Source organism: Cardiocondyla obscurior, linkage group LG06 (assembly GCF_019399895.1).
Source record: "Cardiocondyla obscurior isolate alpha-2009 linkage group LG06, Cobs3.1, whole genome shotgun sequence".
Taxonomy (NCBI): Eukaryota; Metazoa; Arthropoda; class Insecta; order Hymenoptera; family Formicidae; genus Cardiocondyla; species Cardiocondyla obscurior.
In genome coordinates this window covers 5865178-5887532 of record NC_091869.1, presented here as the reverse complement: position 1 = coordinate 5887532, position 22355 = coordinate 5865178, and the positions used below count along the sequence as shown (strand labels likewise).

Below are 22355 nucleotides of genomic sequence, written 5' to 3'. Positions count from 1 at the left end.
TTCGTTCACGTCTACTTATACCCAAATAGTATGCGTCACAAAAGCACGTATACGAGATGTACGATTCTTATTTTATAGACTGAAACAATGTAACGTGAGAGAATTTATGATATAACAAAATTAATTATTTTATGTATTTTATATTTTTTAACACTTGCTTTTCGTAAAATCAGTACAATGTTGAATAATTCAAATTGATTAGCTGCATTTGTGATTACCGATGGTTTCTATGACAACACCCGTGCCGGGAAAGGGAAAACACAAGCTAATGACAGTACTGACTACTAACTGGAAAGTTTACAGAAGTGCAGAAGCCTGCGAGGATCGGGACCACACTCTGCTATAGTGAATGAGCTATAAATTTTCATCGGAAAAATGTCCTTTCGTGATTTACGCAGTGTGTATATGAAATTAACGATTTAAATGTACATGTTAACTGTAATATAATTTCTATTTTTTTTATATTTATTTATACAGATTTTACGGAGATGATGAGGGTGCTGGGCTATCCGAGGCTGATTTCTCTCACAAACTTTCGCATGCCGAATTTTCCCCTGGTTGCAGAGATCCTAGTTTGGCTGGTGAAACGATTTGATCCGGACGTAGATATATACAGTGACCACGACACTGAGGAGCAACGTGTGACATTGATACGCAGTGTTGCTGAATTTATGGTAAATTAACTAAAATGCATACTATAATAATATAATTTATTGAACAGTTAAATATTATTTTTTTGCACGTTATTTTTAAAAAATGTTACTATTCCTCAATAAAATCGATAATAATATTAATTAATAATATGCAAATAAATAATAATAATTCTGCATGTTTTAGGCGATAAAGACAAATATTAAGTTAAACACGAAGAAGTTATATCAAGCCGACGGTTACGCCGTGAAAGAGATGTTGAAGATAGCCACTCTTCTCTACGACGCGCAGAATAGTTGCAACATGGCACAAAATCAGTCGGGCAGCAGTCAGAGTGCAGTGAATTTCGACATATCTGACAAGATTAACGAGCTGAAAACAACACGGCAGTTGGCCAGCCAATTAACTATTAACGGGGCGACCCTGTTCGACTTGCTCGGCCGAGAAGTAGAGCTCCGTGAAAACCGTAATATGAAAATTGCAAGGCAATTCGACACTTCGGAAATAGAAGTAGCTTTAAAAGATGTCATCGATAACACGCGTAAAGAGATCAGTGAAACGAAAAAGCAGATCGATAATGTCAAGGTAGAAATTTTTTTTAGCAAGATGGTTTATGCAGTATATTTAAAACTGTTCGTTTGACTTAACTCAACAAAGTTTAGTGGACGATAATAATTTATTACATCATATAATAATAATTTTATTAATTTATAAATATAATTTGCAGGATACGGAACAAAACTTGGACGCGAGAATTGAGAGACGGAAAACGGAACTCGACAGGAATCAAAAGAGACTGCACACGTTGAAGAAAGTCCGTCCGGCATTTATGGAAGAATTCGAAAAGCTCGAAGTCGAGTTCAGAGCTTTGTACGACGACTATTTGCAAAAATTCCGATATCTAGCGTACTTAGAGCATTTGTACGAAGACACGGCCAAAGTGGAACAAGAAAGATTTGAGAGACGGTACTTGTTAACAATATAAAAATGCTAGAACAAAATAAAAAGTCGTAATTATAAATAATTACATAATTTTCTTCTTAATTTCAATTGCAGACAAGCTGCAACAAAGAAGCAGCTAGAGCAGATGAGAGCAGAGGATACAAATTTTGAAAGTATGATGGAAGGGAACGATTCTATGTTTGCCACAAATCTTCAAGAACCTCTGGTCACTCCTCTCACAAATCCAGAAGCCGTAGGGACAGAAAAATCTGGTCAGCCCGCTCAGATCAAGCCAAGTAATAAATTTATTAAAATAAAAAAAAAAAAAACCTGCACAATAACAATAATTTTTACAATCACTTACAAATCAATGAAATATTTGAAACTGAAAAAGTTAAAAATATTCTAGGTACTGGAAGAGCGTCGAAGATGCAATACACCCAGCGACGTATTTACGGAAGTATGTCAGGACGGCAAAGAGGTACAATTCAGGAATCAAATAACAGTGACGGTTCACTAGACAGCGATAGCGATTTGTTGATCGACGGCGATCTCGACGACGATGACGACGAAGATCTTTTAAATTCTGTCGGTGCGACGGATATTGGCAGCTATAATCTTAAAGCCACTCAAGAAAAACGATCCGTCAGTAAAATAGAAAGACACTCGGATGACGATTTTTAACATTTTCTTAACGGGGTTTCGAGAAAATTAAATTAATAAATATTCTAGTATCATATTTATTAATTTTCCCCAACATAATCAAGACTTAGCTCAGCACCGATCACACGTATGTACTTAAGTCTATTTTACATGTCGTGCATGTACGAGTCGCACGTACACGCGCGTGTATACATATATACATAACCTGTGTGCGCGTAAAAAACATGATTTCTTTTTATTAATAAATAAATAGAAAGACTTTGCTATGTTCACCTGCCGTAACTCTCAGTATATTACGAATTACTAAGTTCAATTGCCAGGAAGTCCTTTTACATCTTTTTATAAATTATTTCCACTCTATAAAATTGCATTTTATCGTCATATTAAATTCTTTTGTGCAGCTCATCACTCTTACCATCGATTTGTTCGCTTGTATATATCAATAGAAATTTCGATGTTATTACTTGAATAATTATTAGCAAAGTAACAGATCAGAAAATAATTCTAGAATTTTGTGCGACCAGATCAACATTTTTCAAAAATATTATTTATGCATATAAAACGAAATTCATATCACATGTGAAATTCGACGATTGCACAAACGCGGACGAATTGTATAATAATTTATAATATCATAAAGTCATTTACTTTTCATACTTTTGAGTATGGACATATAAAAAGATTCGGTGTATAAAAGTAAAAACAAAGAAAAAGAATATGATTTAAACTAAGTATAAAATTAGAGAAAAGTATGCTGCCTGGTCTTTTTTTTTTTTATTTGAACGAATTTGTTCTTTCAGTATTAGGTTTCAAAACTTTTTAACATTGCATCTGAGTAATAATTTTTTGTTCTTTTTTTTGAGTTTATGCTGTATTCTAGGCTGTCTTTGCAGAGTTAATGTCTATTTGTTCTAAATACATACTGTACATATATACTATGCTAATTATTGATTCTATGGATATGCATAAGATACATTGTGTGAATTTACAAGTATCTAAAAAAAAGGTTTTCCCTCGAAATAACGGTACAATAGGAATAATATCTAATGTTACTCGTTTATCACCAACTGCTTTCTTAGCCCGCGACTTAGGCCTCTCGTAACAATCTTTTTTTTTTTTAACGATAATACAAGTTTTGCAGGCGATCACGTTTGCCGCGCGAACAAAAAAAATTGTAAGATACAGATAGAAGAGTCCGTATAAAATCGTAAGAGAGAAGCACCACCTTATAGCATCAAACTCGATAGATTTGGCAGGTTGTCTCCAGATTTCGTAACCGTTCGAAGATCCGTCAAGTAGAAAAATATGATTAATTCACGTCTCGTTTTTCTCTTTTCCCCCCTCCTACCCCGCGCCAATCTCAATTATCTCGTTGGTAAGCGTATTCTCTTCGCAAGTTTGAAAACACGGTCCAGTGAGTGTTATAAAAAAAGACAGGTTCGCTCAATTTGAGGAAACTAAGGACCGCCGTAGTTGTAGAAATAGGTCCTCGCGACTTTTGGCGTGCCGGTAAAATTGCCAACGTCCCACAAGATCTCAACAATGGTCTTTCGCTACCTGACCGATTTGCTGAACGGATTGGCTTTGATTCGCGGTGTCAACGGCGGCACCGGGTCGAGTTCCGGAAGCGAGCACTCGGCACGCAACTCCATCCACGTCTTGTCGACGTTCGTAGCGAGGCGGTCTCTATATTTATAGGCCGTTCTATCGACCGTCGATTGTGTCTTAATACAGTCATCGCCGCCAAACTCGCAGACACGGTAATGATGCAAAATAGCAGCGTCGGAGGGCACATTTAAAGTCCCGTGGCCCGGAATAAATTCCCAAACGAAGTGATTGCCTGCCTCGACTACGTCCTGCGGCTTACAAATATATTTAGAGCGTTGCTTGTGCGGATGTAGCTTGGTCCTGCGCCGTGTTTTTTTCAGAGTAATTAAGCCAGCCTCGGAGGGAGTACGACTAGTTGCCACGAAAGGATCATCAGCCCATTGTAAGTAGAAAAAGGCGTTTTGAAAGGAAAACGCGCCCGTGGACTTGATGTTTATCCGATTTCCCATCCATCTAAAACATAAGAATTTTGTCACAAAATCGATTAAATTATAATGCATAATTTTTTAATTTTTCCATTATTATATTGTGTACTGATTATATTTAGAACACAAAAACGCATCGTACCGTAGCAAATCAATTATAGTATCGTTATGCCTCGGTATAATATACTCGTCCACATCTAGAAGCGCCACGTACTCGTACTTGTACATAGATCTGTAGAGGCAATCGTTAAGCGCCGCGAAGAGACCCTCCGTGCGGATTTCCCGTTGGGAAATCATATCGAGATGATGCCACGGTAATACTGTAACCAGATCCTTGTTTTCGTAATATTTTAGCGCACAGCCGGCCGCGGCGCCTACGGTGTCATTATACAAAGTGACATGAGTAGCACCCAAGAGTCTGTGCAGCTCGATAAATTCCACTAATTGCAATACCTATAAATATAAAATAAATTTATAAATAATATTTAAAAATAAATAAATTATACTAAAAAAATAGAACAAAAATTTTTATATAAAATCGATGAGCAAATAAGTGTCTTCACAAGTTTGTTAAATTGCATAGTCATGTCTACGGGCAATGATCATCCGTTATTCATCAATGCCGCGCATGTGCTACGTACCCTATTGTAATAATAATGCAAAGGTTTGACGCAAACAGCCAAAGTCTCTCTATCGTTCGTTCTGCTTTCAAAACGATTTTGCACGAGGATACGATTCGTCGGAGTCGCTCGTAGTCTTGCCACGACGCTGACCGCTTCCGGTACCTTGTCCATCGTCGGAGATTCTTTAGGTAATGGACATATGACGAAGCAGGCACTATATTTGAGATTCCAATTTTCCCGGATCACCTAGAAATAATTATGCGCATTATGAAATTCTTTTTCAATGTACAAGTGTTTTAAATTATTTTTATCTAACAAATACGAGCCCTTCATAAATACCAAGGCAGTAAAATTACTAAGATAATTAAAATAAGATAATATTAAGGCATTTTTTATCTTTTAATTTGAGTAAGTCTTAAAACACTGTTTTCCCCAAAAAGAGTGTACCTTAACTTTGGCAGCTACTGTTACCGAGGCAGTGACGTTTGCGCCGTTTTGCTGCCGGTACCAAAGCCTACACCAGACTCGCTCTGGTCCTCTGGTCTTAGTAGCGCTAATTACACGTACCACACCCTGACTTTTGCCAGCCGGCGTACCCGCGCCGTTAACTCTGTTGTCGAAATATGCCGAGTATACGAAAAATTTGAACCTAAAGCGAACATACATAAATATATTTGCGAGATTTATATATAAAAAAAAAATTTAATATTATGATAAATTAATTTATTAAAAAAAAAACAGAATTCTTAAATATTTTTTGTACATTAGTTTGAATGTTTTTTTACTAATGCAGATATGTTTATTCAAAAATTTTAAGAATATATTTTTCACTCAAATAATTGAAATTCTTTTACTAATGTTGCCAACAACTTCCACATAATGTACTTATATGCAAACGCTATTTGCACTTCGTTCCAAGAATTTTTCAAATAGCTTTCGCAATATGCGAATATCACGTATGGAACGAACCTTGTGTTAGTGACTGGCAACCATTCGGCATGTGTGACCTTTAGATTCTGATCCAACTGCGGTAAACGAGCTTCCAAGCTGGGTGGTAAGCTCGGTAAGCCACGCGGATCCGGGTGTATTACTGTCTTCTGGCCCCCGTCCTCCCCGTGCATCAGCAGCCCGACATGCTCGTCGAAGCTACCCTTCAAACCGGCATAATCTTCAGCCTGAAAGACATCGAGACGTTACTCATACGCTCTTCAAAGTTATTGATTGATAATCGATATCCGTTCAAACATTGATAGTAAATTCATATTCAGACTGAATGACGGTACAAATTTTTGCTTTACAAAACTGCATCTATCCAGAACTTAAATAGAAAAAAAAAAGAAATTGATTCAGGTTCTCTTTAACAATTTCCAGCTCTCACATTTATAAACCCTGAAGAATAGAGTTTTTACTTTCGTCTTTTTAAACGCTATTTTTCTTTAAAGCTAATTAAAAAGTGTGATTAATAGAAGCCCTATAAAATCAGTTTGCCTCTTGAAAAATCAAATCGAATTCGGAAAAAAAAACTCAAGGACTCGCAGTCGAGTTGCGAGTTGAGTTTTAAAAGACAGGTCTTCTCTCGCGGTATCTCGACGGCAGATGTAAACGGATGAAGAAAGTTCCGCGGAATCGGGCAAACTAATTTGTCAGGTGGCCGCTCGCTCGTATCCGGTTAAACTTTTCCAGCGCGATCGTATGTCTTTCCCCGCACTACGCTGGGGCGTCTCGTTCGGGCAAGCTGCCGCGCGGAGCTATTTTTCCCCTCAAACTTCTTGAAGGTTCGCGTGAATCATTGTCCGGTACTAGACGCAAAGGGTGCATAAACTATATAACGAGCACAGATATCGACGGAAGAAGAAAAGAGGGAAAGAGAACGAGGCTCGAGAAATCGATGCACGTGCCGAGGTTTCTTTTTTTTTTGGCCTCCCAGAACTTTTCCTTCGCCTTGCTAACGTTGCTCTGTGTTTGCTCTGTTCGCTTGTGCGGAAAGAGAAACGTGTATAAAGCTAAAGACCCTGTTCTCCCTCCGGGATTCAGGCTTTTAAAAAGAATGTTTCAGAAATTACAAACAGTGATAAATAAAGGATTCGCGTAACAGATTCAGCCACTACGGAGTCCGATAAATCGGACTGGCAAGGAACAAGTTCTACTTACTCCTACTTCTCCGTAATCCGGACGATCGGGCGCAGCTGGCAATCGATGGCCGCTTCTGTGGCCGCCGAGCACTCCTGTGCCACCAATGCTCACCCCGCGCCTTTCGTCGATCAAAAATATCTCTGTGAAGACGATCAGGCCGAACACGGCAAAGAACATGACCACCAGCATGAAAGACATGTTGGCGCGTTCCTTGAGAACACCGGCGTTCGCTCGGCTCCCGCCGGAGCCGGATCTTCTGCTCGAGCCCATGCTCGAGGGGTAGTCCTGTAAGTAGACACTTCATTAGATAACCAGATAGTTCTTTCATTAAAGAACGTAGACTTTAGACACAAATCAACACGGGTCGATCTAGAACTTTATTCAAACTCAGTAGCCACACTAAAGAATACATTGTTTTTAATCACCATAGCGGTAATTAAAATAATAGAACTCAATTTGTATGATATATTTATCAATTGTGAGGTGCTGACCCGTGTCGACTTGTGTCTTCCGAAAGAAAAAAAAAGCCTCGTACTCGTCTGACTTAACGAGAGGTTTTAATACATCAACGACGCAGAGCTAATGCGTTTGCTTATGTCGAGTCCACAAAAACACGCTAGAATCGCTATAAATTGCGTTCTATAGCTACGGGGCATTAATAATAATGATAAAATGTAAACGGAGGCAATAAAACGTCCATATTAAATATAAAAGAAAAATTAGCTTAACGAGCACAATGGGACTTAGCTAGAGGTACTACGTACATCTGGTTTTATTTCCCAGGATTAACTTCAATTTTTTTTCACCGCCGCCGTCAAATTCTCTATTTATTAATGTAATATAATTCGCAATGCAAGACAAATGAGAACGGAGAATAATTAATGAATACAATAATGAGCAGAGAATTTGACCGAGAGAATTTTCACATTAAAATTCACACTGTCGATTACTTACTTAAAGTGGTTCCAGGAAAACCGCGGTCAAACATGGAGACAGCAGCTCCTGAAAATAATTACGGTAATTATTAATTGATTTGCAAATAAAGTGTCTCGTGTTTTACACATTTGTCGGCTGGACTCGCATTATCCATCCGCATTTCTATCGATAAATGATTTACCATTTTATTACTCGCGATGCGCTTTGGCGAGACGAATTGCACAAGCATTATTAACAATTAAAACGAAATCCGATAACATTACTAATATATTCACGGTAAAATCAACAGTCGTGAAATAAAATATTATTCGACCGTATATCTCGCGTTTGCTAAAAAACTGAACGCGTTATCATTCGAAACGATAACATTCATAGAGAAGCTATTTTTGCAACATTAACTAACGCCGCATACATTTAAGTGTAAAACATTGCCGTGTTAAGAATATTTTAACGTAGCTTCGAAAACTCTAAAAATCGCAATTTCGAGGCAATTTTACGCGTCCACGAAGATTTATATAATAATCGACCATTCTAATGACAAAGTCGCGTGCGACAGATCGTATACAGATGACAATAAAAAATGGGAAACGCGCTAATGCTTTTTCAAAGCACACATGCAACAAAATCATTTTTTTCTCGTGCAAAAAAAATAATAAAATATAATAATAAATTTCTTTGATATTGCACGTGTGCTTTTATCTCTTAATGTATTCGCTCTTGATCAAATCCGGAATTAAACCTGGTAGAAGTGTCATGAATTGCACAATGCTATAGCAACGACAGATCTCGTCAGGCCACAGTGGATAGATCTCTGTGCGGTCAGCTGCGAGTCGGCGTTGAAACTTTTCCCTACTCTCCATTTACAGTGCAACTCGAAGTACTTTTCACTTACAATGTCATTCTATTTCTATTGTTTAATAGATGTCGAAGACTGAATGGCGTTGCGAGCGAGAATTATTCGAGTTTCTGATGAAAATGGATAGTACTATCGACCGCTTTAATTAGCGACAGGCTCACTTATCAATTTTAATTAAATTAATGCTCGCTAATTAATGCTTGTTAAAAAAAATAAGATATTATGCCCTCCCGAGATTTCCTGTGATCCGAATTTAATCATTCGCAGCTTCGTGATCAAAAGAACAATATAAAATAATATAATGAGGTACGAAGAAATCAACATATCTGACTGAAGTTAGGTTTCTATAATCGTAACGAAATTTGTGATTAGTCGTTTCCTTCTCCCTTCGACTTAGCTTCCCTTCCTCCCGATCTGCAAATATTTTTGCGCGTTTGTATCACGCGGAAATTAATACGGAAGGCCCTAAAAGCAATCCGGTCAGCTTGACCGCAACGGATATTATTTCCTTCCGCCTGTTGCGCCGATCGATTCCTTTACTAGGCCATAATGTGTCCCGGCATCGGAAAATTTCCTCCGCTTTCTGACGTCGTGACCTGTAGGTAATACGAGACACGGACCAAGATTGCAAACTAGCTCTCTTTCCATCCCGCCGTCTCAAGAGAAGATCCTTTCTCTCCACCGGAAGCGATTATCTTAAAGGAAATCTCGGTAGGATAACGTTAAAAATGCAGGAAATTTTTGCACACTTTATCCTGCCAAGGTAGAATTATACGACGATTCTGGATACATTTTGCTTCTAAAAATTTCGCATTCGTAGCTTCCGATTTTAAAACATAAATTTTCAATCCTGCGTGACAAACTTGAGCAATATACGTGCTCGATTATCAGCCGCGGAAAATAAATCACTCGTGCTTCTGCATTTAGCGATCTCAGCTCAAAAAAAATTATTAACAATTCTTTCCCTTCCCCCATCGCGAATAAATATCGCGTAAAATAAAATACAGCTACAATTGGGTCGATTCCTCGGGAATCTCAATGCTTTCGTTGGAAATGAACGATTAATTAAGGCAGGCACAGAGACGAGAGTGATTTATTTCGCAGCGGGAACGATAAAGTGCTCGCGCGACGATGTAAATCGTCGTCATCGTTGTGCTAATTGCCGACAGTAGTTCTCTCAACGGCGGCCCACCCGACAGTTTAATTGCGGATCTAACTGACGACGTATCTGCGGAAAACGAACTATGATAGCCGGAGTTATAATTGAAGAATTATGCGGCAAAGCGGGGGAAAAAAAAGCGAGCGCCATCGCTATCAGAAGTCAAACGGAATTAATTTTCGATGAAAAATCGCAGACAAATAAACAACGCTTCAAGTTTTCGTATAACACGTGAAACTAAATAAAACGACCGATTATCACGATTTTTCCTACAATTATTCCACAATTTATTGTAATAAAAATTTAAATTTCCGTAATTTACGTTTTATATATATAGAAATGTCGACAATTTTACATCGAAAAATAAATGTCATAAATAAATTCCAGCCTGACGTTATCTCCCTTCAATTTATCCGCTTTCCCCAGAAACGCGTGGCATTTGCGCGTAATAAATTTTTATTAATTTATCCTATTTTCGCATACCGAACGTTCTCAATCGCGTTTGATTACACATTGATCGTCTGGAAAAAGTCTATTATGCCCGTCCCATGTATGCACGTGTTCATATTGTCAAAGGAATCAATAACCTTCAATAACAGCAGCGTCCCCGTTTAAAATTGCAGGTGATTACTCAGGTTCCCATCTGCACACAAGACGGCCCGTTATTGATATTACGCAACCGAAAGGAGATACAACTACGCTCGGGAAAACGACTGAATGAAGTCCTTCGCGCGAGAGATTACAAGGTATCGAACGAACTCCCACACACTCGGAGCATATCTCAACTCTAATAAATTTGTCAGGTAATTTCTTTCAAAGAACAGTTTCCAGTTTCCGGCAAATTTGTCTGTTAGTTGATCATGTGACTTATCTTTCTCTCTAAATAGATAAAAATTGACATTTTAATCTGACAGGTGAATTTGCCAAGAAGTTGGAACAAATGGTCTTGATTAGATAAATATAGAAACACTTGATAAGCAAGTTTATCAAAAGGTTGAAGCAACCAGGGCCTCAATCTCTCTGCGTAACGATCGCCGTGAAAATCCACCACGATATCGATCGGCGCGAGCCGCCGACTCTATAATCCCAGTCGCTAGCAGCGAGTATTATCACGCGGAAGTACAGAGATAAGCGATCCGTTATCATTCGCGAGGCAAACTGCACGGATGGGCTCGTTCAAACGTCAACGCGATATTCCGTATCGTAATCCCGATCGCTGCCTATGCGACGCAGATATCGCAACATCTAGAAAGACAAACAGCCGCGAACTTTCATAAGCGACACGCGCGTACAAGTAAAAAGAAAGCCGCGTCTTTGTCGCCGTAGTTGGTGACGTGTCGGGCCGAACAGACGCTTAATCACTGAGAAAATAATACGTCACTTTCTTTTTACCCAAATTCTACAATATTTCCAACGATAAATTAATTTGACTGAATTACATTTATGTATAATTGTCTTGATCGCATTTATCGTTGGAAATAATAAAATTTGGGTCTATAAATTGCTATAAAAACTGAAAGTATCATGAAATTGTAGCCGGATTCTAAAGTAACTGTATTTTTTTTCAGTAATCCCGTAATTTTGCGACGGTTTTATCTAGCACCGTTCAGTCTCCCTCGGGATTACATAGAGCGAGAAAAATCGGTCGCTAAACCGTCCCGGTGGGTATCGACGCGGTGACGATGATTTATCTTTCACCGCATCTTTCGTCTCCGCGTCGCCACAAGTATCGTCGAAGAAAAAACGTTAACAAGTGGTACTTTCGATAACTGGTAAGTATCATCGATGCTGCTAATTGCAAGGAAGACTTTGCACGCGGGAAAAGTCTTATCAGATATTATTTGACGTTATCTAATCATCAAATCATCAGCGTCTGCTTTAATCAGCGTGTAAATGCAGACATACTTAATAATGCAATAACTGTCTTGCGTGCGGGCATTGATTAAATATGTAGGTCTAGTTTACAATATGTAAATGCGTATAACAGCCGCAAGAAAGCAATTTGTAGCATCGACGAACAACGAAACGTCTAAATTAAGGCGTCGAAGCGTTCCTGACTGCGTAATCGTCGCAGCATCACGTGGCGTTTGTTCTGCATTTATCGGTGAATCGTTTATTCGGCGATGTATGCGAGAGTCGAGATAAACCGCCGGCGCAATCGGGGGGCAATTGTGCGGGGATCCAGGGTCCGAAAAGCGTGGTCGTTCGGCAAACAGTGAGGAGACGGACGTCGCGATAGGGCAACATTTGACTTGACGTGCGGTTCTTCGTGTTAAATACGTGAGTGTCACCTGCCACGAGGCCGTCGTCTCGTGCGGTTTACTCTCCTATCACATCCTCATTCATATACACCTAAAAAAAAGAAGCGTTTTAGTGTTCGGACTTTCTCTTGGTTCCAGAAGACGCATTAAAACTTAGAGAAGTGTTTTAACTATCAGACGTTTTAGTTATCGAGCCGTAGACGAATATCAGAGGGCGAACTTGGCATCGTAGTCCTCTTTGATATCAGAGGACTGTTCTGCAATACAATTTTTATGGAATTAAACCGATATTAAATAAAAATTACCTGACAACGTTTTTTCGTTTGCTACGCAAATTAAAAAAGCGTGGCAAATGGAAAATTATATAAGCTTTACGTGTCGGGTATCAATCTATTTGACGCATGTAGGGTTATTAAAAAAATATATATAATACGTATCAATCGCGCGAGGAAACACGGTTGGTCCATTTATCGCGAGTTATATTTTTTTAATGACAAATCTTTTTGACAAAATTTTTTTTTTTAACTCGTTTACAACAGGGTCTTTTTTCGCTCGCGGAAATATCCAAGGGAGCGAAAAAGCTCTTCTCGCGGACAGAACTTAGTTAGATAGTCAAATGAATGAGGATTATTCAGTCATTCGATATCGGACGTAATTTGTTTTAATAAAGTTTTATCTCGCAGCATAATCGCGCATGTAGAACGACGTTCTTTGTACCCTTCGCTATTTTTATTAAAAATGCTATTAAGTGTAACCGTAATTAATTTCTAATTATATCACACTTACGCTCGTAATTAAATTTAATATAATTAAAAATAACTGAAACATATTTAAAATTAAATTTATAATTTATACATTCACATTTTCTTAACTAAATCCCTCTCTTTCTCAGCGCAGATTGAGCTAAGCAGCATCAGCGGGTCCAGGCTGCAGAATCTTTTTTCCGTCGCAGCTGGGGTAACTACCCTCGGGGCGCGGGTCGAGTCGACCCGATTCGCGGGGGGCTGCTACCACGCGACGGGGGGAGAAAACGCTAATCGAGGATAAAGTATCGAGCGTGCCACCGACCTCGCGAAAAAAAACTTTCGGCTGCGAGATTCCCATAAACAACCGACGAATCCGACGAGTCTCGGAGACGGTGACGAAGTCAGGCGGCCGTGAAACGGCGCCCTTCGGCAAGCGATAGCGCGAGCAAGAGGAAGTCTACTCACGATTAGCGCGCGACATCCGCCTGGTGTCCCATCGGCTAGCTGCGGTGTCCCGTGGCAGCTGCCAGCCGCGCGCCTCGCTCTCATGTCGCGGCGACGGTCCCGAGCGTCGCCGAGCATTGGGTAAACAGAAAGGTGCAGCGAACCGTCGTCACGTCCGGCAGTCTTCACGGGCGTCTTCCTCGTTCTTTTCAATGACGGGAAAGCGGTCCCACGTCGATTTCTGAGGAAAGCGAGACTTCAGGGCCTTTCGGGCGCGTAATAAGCACGCGAGCAATCCTGCCCGCCGGATCGGGGCGATCGTTAGCGGGTACCACGGCGAGCGAGCCGCGCGAAACCAAAGCGAAGTCGCCGACGCTCCGCACGCTCGGCCGCCGCATCGATCGAAGCACCCTCTACCACCCGCGGCTGCGATTGGCCGCGTACCGCCGCCGTTGATACGGCTGCGCGCACCCCCGCAAACGAAGGGCGCGTTCACGGAGCGGTGGAGGAGTACGAAATTCGCTGCGCTCCGCTCGTCGCGAGCGAGACGCGGGATTTCAAAATTGAACGAAAAATGATTTTCATATCGCAATTCTAGTCGATATGCGTGAAATATATGTCGTTCGTGTGTATTTTTAGACAGGTTTGGATGGAATTTGTTCATCTCGCTCTTTGGCAAATTTTCAAGCATAGAGGTCGAGAAAGAAGAAAAAAAGGTTTGTATTTTTAATTAAGATATCGTTAATTGCGTGAAAAAAATTTAACTTTATAATTTTAGTCAATAATATCGAATAAAGTATTTAAAAAAAAATTATAATACATTTATTATTATAATTTAAGACTTTAATCGCGTAAAAGAATTTTGCTTTTATGATCTTAATAGACGATCTCGGGTAAAAAGTATCAGCAACTGATCCAGAAAAAGATCTTTCGTTCTATAAAAAGATAGCGATAAAAATGAAGGGTAACAACCCCATCTCGTTGATGTAACACGTTCACCGCCTTTGCGATGATAAAAATAATATTATCGATAATTTGCGTGCACCTTGGGCGTTATCATCCACACTATCGCACACGCTAAGAGAAAAATGCAGTTACTTCTGGACTCAACGGCAAACCTTATAATACTTTTAACAATAAATATGATAAACAAAATTATATTTATAACTGACTCGATCAGCGTGGGCGAATTTTGCTGCAAACTGCACGAGAAAGTCTCCCTTTGTTTTCGAAATTCACGTTTAATGTTATTATCACATAATGCTGCACGTGCTGGCGTTGCGTTCAGGAAAACTTAGACGCTTCGTCACTTATCCTAGTGAACACATGTCAGTTATGCCTGGCGGTATCTATCAGGAAAACACGATCTCGCGATGATCACCTGAAAACAGAAAAGCGAGACATATCTAATTAGTTTTGAAATTGTCATGGTTGCAAAATCCTGCAGTTTTCATTAATCGTACTGAGTTACTTCACAGAAAAAATTTTAGACAAACAAGATCCTTTTCGTGTTAAGGATTGAAAATGGGTATATTAATAGTTGATTCTAGAGTGAGAGAGAGAGAGTCAGGAACTTTCCTTTCACTAATTGAGCTCACTGATACAACCCAGAATTTTTTCTGCTTATTTGTTTGTATAAATGTAAAGCGGAGGTTTGCTTTCTACGTGAGATAAAACGGGCTTAGAGCACTACGAGCTGTTATATCAACCACCCCGCCACTGCGATAGAAACAATATGGTGTACGTTCCAAGTGTAATACTCCAGCGGCGGCGGGCGAGGTGAAAGGGGGTTGTCATAAGTGATTCGGTATGCGCATACGTGATGATATAGGTCGCCGCGTAAATGCCCACGATGTTCGATCGCAGCTGCAGTCTGCACAGGGTGTTCAATTATAATCAATAGAATAAAGTATCTTGGGACTTGAATTAATCCACCCGATTTGTATTCTGCGACTTCGACGTAATATTTCGTAACGCGGGATGAGATGCCTCGGTCGAAATAATACTCGCCGACACGTCGAGATGACGATGATGATGTAGAGATTCCCAAGTTCATTCTAGATGCGCTTCTTATCTGCGTAAAAAATATAGGTCTAAATTCATTGAACTCTTGACGTCAGAAAATATAAAAGTAAAAATTAATCTTTCATCTTACTTCCCAAAATGTTTAACTTAATTAATTGCATTTAGGCGTGACGCAAGAATTTTCCAACTAAAGTTTGGAGGCGAAATTAAGCTTTTTACGATATATAATGAACTAATGCTCCTGCGATCGAACAAGTTTTTTTATCGATCTCTTGGAAAGAATCTTCGCTTTTTGTTTCTCGCGAAAAGAAAGGCGACAAGGTTACAGATTTTTTTTCTCTCTTTTTAATGTCTTTTCAACAAGCTTCACGTCTTACCAGGTTTGATAATTTGCGGAGATGCCACAATCCATTAACTTCCTGAGTGCCATCAGATGTGCTCGCCTCAAAAGGGGCTCGTAAATTTACAAACTCGCGCGCGTCACGTCGAGCCTGATAAAGCGCGGAAAATTTCGAAAAGCCGTCCTTTCCTCTCGAGTATCGGGAGGAGAAATATTGCAGCAAACTTGCGCAAACTAATGCGTCACAGCATTAATAACGACAGGTAGTAAGACACAACTTTAATGGAGTTTGATGTAGAGCCTCAATTATATCAATTATAAACTATCAATGATTACTACATTTTTCAATTTATCTTGAGCCCGCTGTATCATATTAAGAAAAAAGGCTTTTGGAGACACTTAAAGAGGTACTTATTACATTTTCTACGTGCTCTATAAATCAATTTTGGCGAGAGAAAGCTCAGAAAAGCCTAAAAGACTAGAAGTTTACCTGAAAATATCTGCGCTATGCTGCCGGAAGATCTGCAATAGGTTGCGAGCGACGAGTTATAACTTATCAAAGTCCGCCTAGCGTCCTCGCACCAATTCCAAAAAATGACCATTTGATCCCGCGTAGCGAGGTCTGATAGGAGCAATGCCATGTTTTTCGCGACTGTCGCATCAATCCTAAGTACGTGACGACCCTCTATCACCACCGGTATGTTTGCTGGCCTCTTGTCACACCTGGATATGCAAGAAATTTTAATTAAAAAAAACGTTGTTTTCTTCAAAAACAACATGTAAGAGCTGCGTGTAAGCTGAAAGGCAGATATGGCAACAGCAGCTAGCGAACGTGACTTTAGCGTCGTGTGCGTCGAGTTTCACATGTGCCGCATGCATAGTATACCGCGCCGGCCGGATTGCCGAAGACTGATTTCTCCTCGTTCTCTCATCCCCTGCCTCTATCGCCTAGGATTACGTACGCTAGCCGCTGCCGCCTCAGAAAACCCCATATCTACCCTTCGGTGTACCAGGCATATATCGTTACACAATCAAATTCTCAATAAAAAAAAAAAAAACTAATAATTTTTGAAAATAATGTCTTTTTTATGATTTAGATTATACAAATACAAAAAAAAAGTTATCTGATAGATTTAATTGAATTCTAACTATTTAAAGTATTGTTTAAAAATCTTGCAGTATTTTATTCGTTTTTCAAGGCACCTGGTATACGTGCGCGTCCAAATCATTTCTTACGTGGATTTGCGGTGGGACTTACCACGACATTACTCGTTCTCGGAGGTACTCCGCTGCTGGAAAGCTCAGGGATTGCTTGGGCGATACGAAAAGCACGGTCAAGCCATCAACGATCCGCTCTTCGATCAATAACCCGGGCCGAGCCGCGAAATAGAGTAAGAGAATTAGATTTACAGCAATTCCAGCGATCATACCGTACTCTAAACCGACCGCCAAACAACATAACAGCGTCACTATCAGCGGCACCAGATCGATTTCTGTTCAACGTCAGAGAAAAGAAAAAAAAGCTAAATTAATTACTTCATAATTTCTAACAAATTGTACATACATATTTTAACGCTTTCCAAATAAATTTTGTTAGCAAAAATCTTATTTTAATTTAATTGATAAAGTAATTTTATATTAATATTTTACTCTTTGTTCTCCAGAGAACGATGAAGATGCGTAATTCAAGCATGTAGAACATCGCGATTATGATAACTGCCGCCAGCGTGGCTTTGGGAATAAATTTAAAAGTGGCCGTCAACAGGCCGCATGCCAGCAGCACCAAGCCGCCAGTGATAACGCCGCCCATCGGCGTTTTGACGCCGGACGCATTGTTAACAGCAGTGCGAGTGAAACTTCCTGTTACAGGCATCGATCTCACGAAGCTGCCGCATATGTTACAAAGCCCGAGCGCCAACATCTCTTGGTTGGCATCCACGGTCTTTCCCTTTGCTGCAAAATTCCCAAAACTTTTTAGACGTGTTTTAAAATTGCGACGTGCTTCACAAATTATATTTTAAACGTAGCAAAGTTAATCTAGAAAGAGGAATTTGCTCTTTCCCTTGGGGGAATCAGATGGTTTGAAGGAATTTGCGCTTTTAATCACTGTAAAATTCCGGAAAAAGTAAGTCACATTTCTGTCAATTAGATTTTTTTATCGTTTAAATTGAGCGGCACCTTTTTAAATATTTGCCAGTAGTATTTACCCACCAAATGCCTTGGCGATAGCGATGCTTTCCAAGATTGCGATGAGTGGTATCGAGAGGATGCCTATACCAAGTTCGCCAACTGCCTCTGAGAAGGTATACGTGCGGCTTCCGTTGACGATGGTGAACGGAGGCGGGGTAAACGGCGGTAGACCCTCGGCTATGTCGCCTGTGATTTGAAAGGGCAGAATGTCGTGGGAAAACAGTACATAAGCTATGAGAACGCCGACCATCACGACTATAGCATTTCTGGCCAACGAGACTAACCACATGAACTTCTCGAAGAGGCTTCCCTGCTTCTTGCCGGGCAGCATCTGTTTCCAAATATTTTACTTCATTAATTAAATTATAATTGCATTTTATCGCAGTAATTAAATTACAAAAAAAATTATATTAGTAATAGAACTTTTGTAATAGTATAGATTTGGTATTAAAAGATTTAACAAAGTATTAAAAACATTTTCTGAAAACGATAGGCTTTGCAATACCATAGTTCGATCGATTATACCTTAAGAAGAACCAGGACGACCATCGAACACACACCGAGCACCGTGTCCCAGAGTTGGGTTTCCTTTATGTGATCGATGACTTTTAAAATAGCATCGACGAAGGAGTCACTGCGGCCTTTTATCCCGAGCAAGGTACCCAGCTGAGAAGTGGCGATTATAATCGCCGCAGCATTACTAAAACCGCAAATTACAGGCATGCTTATGAAGTCCACGAGAAAGCCCAGGTGAAGAACTCCCATGACCGTGATCACAGCACCGGATAAAAAACACACGAGCACCTGAAAGCGATTTTTTTAATAAGAAAAAAAGATAAAAATAAAACGTACGTTTTATAATAAAATTATCGTCCGTCGCAAATAATTATGCGAATGTAAAATAAATGCAGATTAAATTTAAAAGATTTTCGATACGCAATAAATTTAAAAAGTTAAAGTAAATAAATTAAAGCAAAAAGACGTTAATTAATTATATTAATTTGACAAGGTTATGAACAATAAAGGATAATTACGTTAAAAAATAGTATAATATTAATCTGGCAATAATAAATTATATTAATTTAACAATATTAAAAGAATATTGAATCAAGGTGATTGCGCGGAAGGCAGAATTAAGTTTGGAAATATTAAACGAGGACTGGCGAGCGTTACTCACTGCGAAATCTTCTCCCAGACCGATCACGTACTTTTGTACCATCAATGCCATTATCGCGGTAGGTCCCACCGTGATGTCCTTGCTGCCTCCGAAAATCAGGTAGACGAAGCAGCCCATGAAACCGCTATACAGGCCATACTGTAATTTTCAAAAGCTTACTTTAGTGAGAGTTATCTTTCCAATTGCCTCGGATCGTATCGTTTACTCGAGGAGTCTCTCAAAATATCTCATAAATTACGTGCGAATTTAAATCAGTCTTGAAATCCCGATCGTTCCCGAATTTGAGAATCCTTCGCGAGACTACTGCCGAAAGTTTGTTCGTCCCGGAATTATCAAACAGGATAGTTCAAGCTCGCGCGTCATTCGCGGAAGAAAGTGCGGCACATACACGGTCGAGAGTACGCTCGTATCGTGTTACCCACCTGTGCCGGAAGTCCAGCCACTATTGCATACGCTATGCCCTGCGGTATCGCGGTCAGACCTACTGTCAACCCTGCCAAAGTGTCCTGCAGAAGTTTGCTCCAACTGTAGAGAGGCAGCCACGTTAGGATCGGTAGCCTCCGCAAGAGAAGCCCCTTGAGGTCGTAACTTTGAGCGAGCGTAGCACTCGGCCCTATAATTTATATAGTGAACACGTGAGAATAAAAATAGGAGAATAATAGTCAAGAGAAAAAAAAAAAAACGAGATATGTACGAGAAAAATAGTTGGATCAGAAAAGCTCGAAAATTAATTCACGAATATTAACGTATATACACATTAATAACTAAATATACTTATTATACATATATAATTATATTTGTAATAAATTATAAGTAATTTTCTAAGTTTACTTATGCACTTGTTTTTTAATTGTGCCGTTTATATCGAGATAACAAAATAATAAAAGTAAAAGTGCTACGCGTGACTGATAGATATCATTTTATATTATTTAATTAGCTGTCAAGTGGTACGTATCTCAATAATTGTTGTGCTAGATTCAAGCCTCATCAACTTATCATTACAGTCACTGCATTGTGTCAATCATTGCAGAACTATTAACTAATCATAATAACGCCCTCAACGTTTCGACGATAGTTGAAATACCAAAGGCATGGAAATGTGATTATTATTAAATGGTAACGCATGCAAATACTTTTCATTATACTAATAAATTACTGCCCCTGTATTATCTAAATAATAACACGAATCTACAGACCGACGTGAGCTTTCTATTTCACTCTTTAATTAATTTATATTATTTAAACCTAATCATACGTACATAGCACCATGATCTCGCTTTAATTATCGCTGAGTACGTAAATACAATAATCTTCACTGCTGAAATACTTTCACACAACCCACGAAATTAATAAAATTAATTAATTAAGTAAAGAAAAAAAAAAAAAAAAAAGAAAGAAACGAAATAATGCAAAACTGCAATTGATAACAAGTGAAAGATTCTCCCTATTCGGCGTAGCGTTCATCAAACACTGAGGCACTTTAGCATTTCTGATAATCCATCTCAGCTATATTTGAGTGCTTGATTAGAAGATCATGATAACGCATTTAACGCGTCACGTGACGACGAGCGAGATAAGATTTCCTTAAATAAACCGCGATCGGAAGAGACAGTTGATTTACCGTCGCAATCTCATCCCCGTAAAATGTTTAATGGCAGTTACACGTGATCTCCGAAGCATCCAATTTACATGTCATATGATAATGACGCAACGAACGTTGCGCTATCAATATACCCGACAGCATCCATATAAGCGTCACGTGAGATCGGTATAAAGGATCACGCGGAATTAGCGAGATATAATCTATCCTAATTGCCAGAACTACTTTTCGTAATTATGTTTGGGTGCTGATTACAAAATTGTATAGTCGGCGCGCTTTGGCGCGCTAAAATCTCGCAAGAAACTCTTACGTTGTATAAATTTGACGTAAAGAAAATTAATTGATAGCGGAAAAGAGTTAATTATTAATATAATAATATATGTAATAGTTGTTCATACCCAGTATTTGTAAAAAAAAAATTGTTAATGCTCTTTAGTATGTAACTATTATTTTTTTTTAGATTTTATAATAATTAAGGAAAAAAAATGCATTGTCTTCGCAGTCGGTAGGACTCGAACCTACGCTCCCAGAGGGAATCTGATTTCTAGTCAGACGCCTTAACCACTCGGCCACGACTGCCACGCTGGACACGACTCAGGTTCATAAGAATATTAATTACATAGATCTTGTTCTATTGTGATTAAAAATTATTCTCACGTATTCATCTTTTCTATTTTAAATATAAAATTGCTCCTAACATTTTATTCAGAAATAAAAGAAATATCTCTGCAAACAGTAAAGACGTGAGACTGATATTGGATAACAAAAATCAACTGCTACAGCAATGCATTCAAATTTAAACAAAAATTGAAATAAAACAAAAAGAGTTTTAAGCAATCAAACGTTGAATATGAAGATCCACGTAAAAATGCACGTCTACGCAGCAAAGATCAGACGATCCTACGTTCACGGTTGCGTCATATTTCTAATACTGCATCCGTGACTAGAATGACGTGACAATTCGATCGGGATCGATCCGGCGCGTTCAAGAAAAATCAAAGTAAAACTTACTCGGCAAGAGCGGCGTCATTTCGCCGAGTCGTCCTGACGAACGCGACATTCCGCAGCCTTTGGACGCGCTGCTGCCCCGTTGCTGGAGAAACGGAAGTCGGTCTCAGCTGTGCGGCATTTTTTCAATCTCCATACCCCGTCGGTAAATTAGAGCACGCGTGACTAAAGGCGGTCACGTGTCAGACCCGCGAGCGATAAGAAAACGGCGTCGCGCATTCTCGAGGCCTTGATTTCGCGTATCGCTCCTCGTATGCAAGCTGACACGTCTGTAATTTCTTCTCTCCATTCTCCTCTTCCGTTTGTCGCCAAAACAATAAACTCGACGATAAATCCAGTCTCTGTGGCATCACGATCTCTTCTTTTCTCTGTCGATTTTCAACGTGTATCAAAGAATGGAAATCATATAAGCGTTTTTTTCTTTTATCAAAAAAATAAAACACACAACGTTTACCTTGAAAGATAAATTTGCCAAAGAGTCGGAAATATAATCGTCCTTCTTAATTCATTAAATTGTTATAATGTTTAACGTCCAGCTCGCGTGGTTTCACGCGTATTTATAATTTTA

The 22355-nt window shown here is 39.3% G+C and overlaps 3 protein-coding genes and 1 non-coding gene across 6 annotated transcripts; 1 reads left to right on the top strand and 3 right to left on the bottom strand.

Moving 5' to 3' along the window:
- Positions 1-39: 39 nt before the first annotated feature.
- Cluap1 (clusterin associated protein 1) lies at positions 40-2526 on the top strand. The gene is made up of 6 exons (XM_070657657.1): positions 40-397; positions 478-674; positions 838-1236; positions 1379-1617; positions 1708-1889; positions 2003-2526. Exons 1-6 carry the CDS (start codon positions 376-378, stop codon positions 2275-2277), a joined length of 1314 nt encoding a protein of 437 aa, XP_070513758.1. The 5' UTR covers positions 40-375; the 3' UTR covers positions 2278-2526.
- On the bottom strand, positions 2318-14089 carry LOC139103181 (uncharacterized). 2 transcript variants are annotated; one of them, XM_070657631.1, is made up of 8 exons: positions 13469-14089; positions 8000-8047; positions 7064-7330; positions 5882-6087; positions 5360-5561; positions 4931-5158; positions 4432-4742; positions 2318-4317 (listed from the first exon to the last, which is right to left on the bottom strand). In XM_070657631.1, the coding sequence occupies exons 3-8, from the start codon at positions 7313-7315 to the stop codon at positions 3810-3812; spliced, it is 1707 nt and encodes a 568-aa protein (XP_070513732.1). In that variant the 5' UTR covers positions 7316-7330; positions 8000-8047; positions 13469-14089; the 3' UTR covers positions 2318-3809. The 2 variants fall into 2 exon arrangements, with proteins under 2 accessions (XP_070513732.1, XP_070513731.1); XM_070657630.1 differs by lacking the exon at positions 13469-14089 and adding an exon at positions 10584-12666.
- Positions 14090-14192: 103 nt separating this feature from the next.
- LOC139103180 (sodium-independent sulfate anion transporter) lies at positions 14193-22349 on the bottom strand. 2 transcript variants are annotated; one of them, XM_070657627.1, is made up of 10 exons: positions 22242-22349; positions 21791-22155; positions 19602-19792; positions 19180-19317; positions 18528-18806; positions 18024-18333; positions 17463-17765; positions 17071-17305; positions 16303-16535; positions 14193-14828 (listed from the first exon to the last, which is right to left on the bottom strand). In XM_070657627.1, the coding sequence occupies exons 2-10, from the start codon at positions 21837-21839 to the stop codon at positions 14800-14802; spliced, it is 1767 nt and encodes a 588-aa protein (XP_070513728.1). In that variant the 5' UTR covers positions 21840-22155; positions 22242-22349; the 3' UTR covers positions 14193-14799. The 2 variants fall into 2 exon arrangements, with proteins under 2 accessions (XP_070513728.1, XP_070513729.1); XM_070657628.1 differs by lacking the exons at positions 21791-22155; positions 22242-22349 and adding an exon at positions 20439-21173.
- Positions 21277-21358, bottom strand: Trnas-aga (transfer RNA serine (anticodon AGA)). The gene has a single exon. It is a non-coding gene; the product is annotated as a tRNA-Ser (tRNA).
- Positions 22350-22355: the final 6 nt, after the last annotated feature.